The sequence below is a fragment of the Lampris incognitus genome, chromosome 18 (assembly GCF_029633865.1).
Source record: "Lampris incognitus isolate fLamInc1 chromosome 18, fLamInc1.hap2, whole genome shotgun sequence".
Classification (NCBI taxonomy): domain Eukaryota; kingdom Metazoa; phylum Chordata; class Actinopteri; order Lampriformes; family Lampridae; genus Lampris; species Lampris incognitus.
The window spans coordinates 30,730,940-30,736,939 of record NC_079228.1 but is presented as its reverse complement, the minus strand read 5'-3'; the positions used below and the strand labels follow the sequence as shown (position 1 = coordinate 30,736,939).

Below are 6,000 nucleotides of genomic sequence, written 5' to 3'. Positions count from 1 at the left end.
TTTATTGCCCTTCTTGAGGAAATCTGTTGCTTCAACCTGCACAAATACAACTGTACCTCCATACATACCAACATATATACATCACATCCATACATTCACATATGAGTACACAGGTACAATTGCATATTGTAATAACTATCTCTACACGACAGACGTTACCTTGTTGAAATGTTAGTTGCTGTGATTGTCAAGCGATTGCGTTGAAATTATGAAATAAAATGGACTGGAGCAAACACACTACTAGATGAATATTCTATAAACTGGCATAGTTCGGTCGGATAATCCCGAAAAGTCAGCTCTAGGTGGGGATGAGAAATTTTGATGTTGGGGTTTAAGAGAAAAAAAGAGAGAATTATGAAATTATCAGGAATTTAGAAAAGGGACCCTTATTAGGAAGTTGGAGAAAGTTAAAATGTTCAATTAAGCTTCTCAGGAAATTTAGGAAAGTGGGAATTTTATTCTGGAAACTTGGCTGGAGCGATGGGGGGAACATCAGTGAGGTGTTTTGTAATTTCCGTGGTGTTTTGTGTATCTGTTACAATGGACATATATACAGACAAATAAACACTGATATGGGAACAACTACACTTTAATCCTGGGTAAAGCCGATGTTTACTAGTAACACCAAACAACACCCACAACGCATTTAAACAGCTGACACCTCACGTGAGGCGGCACTCGCAGTGTGATCTGTAAACACACACATGCAAGGGCATATGCTTGAAGGATGCTCTTAAAGGCCTTCATACATAACCTGGACCACACAGGCACACACGGTAATACACACAAATAAACACAGACACACCGACAAACAGGGCGGCACGGTGGCGCAGTGGTTAGCACAGTCGCCTCACAGCAAGAAGGTCCTGGGTTCAAGCCCCGGGGTAGTCCAACCCTGGGGTTCACCCCGGGTTGTTCTCTGTGTGGAGTTTGCATGTTCTCCCCGTGTCTGCGTGGGTTTCCTCCGGGGGCTCCGCTTTCCTCCCACAGTCCAAAGACATGTAGGTCAGGTGAATCGGCCATACTAAAAAATTGTCCCTAGGTGAATGTGTGTGTTTGTGTGTGTCGGCTCATGTGATGGTCTGGTGGCCTGTCCAGGGTGTCTCCCCGCCTGCTGCCTATTGACCGCTGGGATAGGCTCCAGCATCCCGTGACCCTGGTTGGGATAAGCGGCTTGGATAATGGATGGCTGGACACTGACAAACACACACACTGTACACAAACACATCCTGAAACACACCATGGTGCTTCCTGTCTAGTTGAGTTTCAGCTAGCTTTGTCAAACTGTTCCAGGATTACATGACTGTTATTGTTCCACCTGTCTTGTGTGACTGAGTGCTGTTTACCTAAACACAGTCCTCCTCCTCGTCTTCCTCCTCCTCCTCCACAGAACATGAGCACATTTGAGGGTGAACTGGAGAACCTGCTGGGGGAGTTTCACATCAAAATGAAAGGTTATTTTTTTCCCCTTTTTAATATATGATTTTGGGAAATTTCAGTATGTGTGATTTTGGCTTATCCCTTTTAACTAATTCCTGGTTTTATTTGTAGGTGTATTTCTCAGTGAGATGTAAAAATGTGCAGCTCCAGTTCACATTGTCATGTTATACACGAAAAGGAAAAGCATTGATTTCTCTCATATTCCCATGGATGAGATGATACAAAAAAAAGAGAAAAGAAAAACACAGCACTAGTCTGATTTTGTTGTTTGGTTTTGAATTCTTAATATGAATTAATGTGAATTTCAATGAATTAATATGATGAATTCTTAATATTCTTAATATCCTGAGTAGGGATAAGCAGTTTGGATAATGGATGGATGGATTTTCAGTGTCATTAGTTTCACATTTGTCATATATGAAAAGCAAGTTTAGACATTTTCATAATGAAGTGCTTGTTTTGCTGGCTCAACACACATAGGAAATAAAAGTACATAGAGAGGGGCGTCCAGGTAGCGTAGCGGTCTATTCCGTTGCCTATCAACATGAGGATCATCAGTTCGAATCCCCGTGTTACCTCCGGCTTGGTCGGGGTGCCAGATGTGTCCTCGTCGCTGCACTAGCGCCTCCTCTGGTCGTCGGGGCACCTGTTCGGGGGGGAGGGGAAACTGGGGGGAATAGCGTGATCCTCCCATGCTTTACGTCCCCCTGGTGAAACTCCTCACGGTCAGGTGAAAAGAAGCGGCTGGCGACTCCACATGTATCGGAGGAGGCATGTGGTAGTCGGCTGCCCTCCCCGGATCAGCAGAGGGGGTGGAGCAGCAACCGGGATGGCTCAGAAGAGTTGGGTAATTGGCCAAGTACAACTGGGGAGAAAAAGGGGGTTTAAAAAAAAGAAAGTACATAGAGAAATCAAAGTGCAAGAACAGGATGCATGTACAAAAACAGTGGGTGCAGACGTTGGATGTAGTTGCTTGACCAGCATGCTACAGTAGAGAACGTCTACAATAGTAAGGTGACACATGCAGTGGTATAGTAAACAGTAAACATGTATAGTAAACATGTATGGTAAACATGTATAGTATAGTAAACAGTAAACCTGTGCAAATGACCGATTGTGCAGCCGGTAACAGCAACCATAACAAAACAGGTAGTAGTCATCCAATACGAGAAACCGGCTTGCAGGATGGCCTTGTGTTCAGAAATGCTAATCTGTAATTAAAAGGTCACTGGTTTGATCACTGCGTAGCCAATTATCATCTAATCATTAAAAGCCACTTGTCCCGGAGCCAAGACACTGAATCATGACCTCTACACTTGTTGTATGTCGTTTGGTTTTAGAGATTCAGACAAATGCTTAAGAGGTTGCTTATGGCTGGTGTAACATCATCTCAGTTTCCTCTGTCTTTTTTTCTTTCTTTCTTTTTTTTTTGCAGTTTCTTTGCCATTTCTTGATATGAAATGATTTTACCTGTTCTGATATTTGCAGGTCTGGCAGGTTTTGCGAGGCTTTGTCCAGGAGACCAGTATGAGGTGAGTTTGTTTTACTGTTCTAACATTATCAGTTGTTAATATCTTTAAACAGACTGATGGAAGCTGTGGAGTTTTTACCCAAACACGCATAACTTAAATGCGTAAACTGACAAAGATATTTAGTTCAGTCAGACAAAGCCAAAGTTGTAGCATCGAGGTTAACGAGTGTAGAGAATCAAGACGGAGCCTTCATCTCCACATTAAACAAACATCTTCATGTCTTTTGAGTCTCCTCTGAGGTCATGCTCCTTTCCTTTTCACTTATCCTAACTTCTCTTTTCCATCTTGTTTATTCTCTCTCTCGCCCTCTCTGTCCCTCCCGCCGTCCTCTCCTCCATCTCTCAGATCTTCATGCGGTATGGTCGCCAGCGGTGGAAGTTGAAGGGGAAGATCGAGGTGAACTCCAGACAGAGTTGGGATGGGGAGGAGATGGTTTTCATGCCCCTTGTCGCCGATCTCATCAACATCAAGGTACTGACACTAAAGAACATGTAAGAAAGAAGAGGGTTATATGAAAAACGAATGGGAGGCGATGTCATGGAAAATTAAAACCACCGAAGAAGTTCTCACTGATGCAAGACATGCACTGTCTTGCTAAGCTGCTCAGTTAGCTGATAGCAACATTAGCTGTGACCTGGTACAACAAATATGAATTCAGAACATCTGATTCATCTATGATAGTCTATAGAGTAGGAATCAACTGCTTAAATATCAGGAATATTAATATTAACATTGCAAAGGCGGCATGGTGGCCCAGTGGTTAGCACTGTTGCCTCACAGCAAGGAGGTCCTGGGTTCGAACCCCAGGCTGTCCGTCCCTGGTCCTTTCTGTGTGAGGTTTGCATGTTCTTTCCTCCCACCATCAAAAAGACATGCATGTTAGGGTTAATACTCCTGTCTGTGCCCCTGACCAAGGCAATAGGAAGAAATAACTGGAGTTGGTCCCTGGGTGCTGCAGTTGCCCACATTTCGTTGTACCCTGTACAATGACCAAATAAAGTGGCTCTCTTCTTAATAATTAAAAAATTTTTTTTTCTGTTTTGATGTGTAAGCTAACCACACATAGCCTAACCTTGCTTTTTGTTGGGAAAACTGCCTGTCAAACACAAAAAGCATCATCACTGGGCACCCAAAAGATGTTAAAAACTACTTTTTTGAAATGACATTTTGAGTTTAAATACGTCAAAATGTTGCTAAGACCACAGACATTGCAAATAGGTTGCTCAAACAGTAAGTCTCTTGTACATTAAAGGCAATTTTGTGCTCATTTACATTCACTTCGGCGCTCTGAGGTCTCCATAATTCTAGGAGCCGGTGAGTTTGCCATCTAATTTCTTACTCTCTCTCTTGATGCTACTGCGCTGTAAAAAAGCAAAAAACAAAACTGGACACCACACCTTCTTGCAGAGACCATTGGCCATGACAATGGGATAAAATAGAACCAGTACTCTACTGGGTCAGTATGCCCACATGGCTCAAAGAGATTTTGTCCACTGGTCCCAAAGTCCCCCAACTTGCACGTTGTTGTTGACAGAAACCTAATTGGTAATTGAATACTTCTTTGATGCTGTTTGGGGTCCATCCAGGTGACAGAGCTGAAGGGTCTGGCCACTCACATCCTGGTGGGCAGTGTGATCTGTGAGACTAAGGAGCTTTTCACTGCCATGCCTCAGGTGGTCGCTGTGGACGTCAACGACCTGGGCACCATCAAACTCAACCTAGAGGTCACCTGGTTGTAAGTAGACCTTCAGATTAATCCGTTTTTCAAACTTTATTCATGGGACACAATGCAATGTGCTTAGCATGAGATCAGTTTAAAAGAGACAGGAAAAAAGGAAGAATATGTACTTATGTGTTGACGGAGATGCAACAAAAACAGATGAATAGACAGACTTAATGGCACTATCTGTAATGGAACAAGAAGGTCGGCCCACTACAAAAATACAAAACACAGGATTAGAACCTGCATCATTCCCAAATTGAGTGACAGGTCTTTGAATACCTGAACTAACACTGAACAACAACCCATTATGAGTTTCTAATGTTTTCTGATGCTGAAAAAGGTTTGTTTACATCAGTAATGGCTGTAAACAGTAGCGGCCCATGGCCATAAACTAGTGGGGCGGACACTGGCTCCAGCTCCTGACTCACTAGCCATGCCCACTTCTGATGGCATAATTTTGATAATTAAGTATATTAAATACTTATAATTAATATTAGAGAATAGACAGTAGCCTACATACCTGTCAACATACCAGCCAGCAGCCCACATAACACCACAGTAGCCAGCCAACACATTTCAGAGATGAACAACAGGCTATCCTTTAATCCGAGTGTAAGCAACAAAAAAACCACCCACGATAAACTTAAGCAATGTCTCAAAATAGCTTACTCCAATTTTTCATAATTATGAGAAGGACATGACCGTTTCAGAATTGATAAAAAATGGGCTCAGGAGACAGACGGTTGCTTCCTCTTTTCAGTTTATTCTTAACTTGGGCTGATGAACACAAAAAACAAAATGAAAATGACATGTTTGTTGGGAGCTGAAACAAACTTATAGAAAAAAAATTATGAAGTGCATGAGCATATGACAGTGATATACAGAAGTAAATAAAATAGGCCTGCTATATATGCCGTCATGTCACAGTCCCATCCTGTCACCTCACCTATACAAGAACTTGGCACATCGATTTTTCAGATGCGCAAATTTACTGATCACAGCTTTATTGAAATCGGGGATGTCATGCGTCCGTCGCTTTTCAATTGACAACATTGCCAGAGCATGTAGTCTGTCCTGTGACATGGTATTTCTAAGAAATGTCTTTATTCGTTTGAGTCTGGAAAAGCATCGCTCAGACTCCGCGGTCGTCATGGGTGTAGTGATCAGAATGCGAAATAGTTTCAAAGTTTCTGTAAACACATCCTGTAAGTTGTTATTGTTGAAAAAAATTAAACAATGCCATTGTGCTGCTACATGTCCTGAAGTCAGGGTTTTCATATATGAGTGGAAGTTCTGTTTGCAGAC

The 6,000-nt window shown here is 42.4% G+C and overlaps 1 protein-coding gene across 1 annotated transcript in view; it reads left to right on the top strand.

The window, feature by feature from the left end:
- The window catches only part of ripor2 (RHO family interacting cell polarization regulator 2), a 103,236-nt gene that overhangs the window by 78,023 nt on the left and 19,213 nt on the right, over positions 1 to 6,000 (top strand). Inside the window, exons 8-11 of the mRNA XM_056298529.1 lie at positions 1,391 to 1,454; positions 2,929 to 2,972; positions 3,318 to 3,443; positions 4,559 to 4,707. Of these exons, the coding sequence (XP_056154504.1) occupies positions 1,391 to 1,454; positions 2,929 to 2,972; positions 3,318 to 3,443; positions 4,559 to 4,707 (383 nt within the window). The remainder of the gene's footprint in view (positions 1 to 1,390; positions 1,455 to 2,928; positions 2,973 to 3,317; positions 3,444 to 4,558; positions 4,708 to 6,000) is intronic.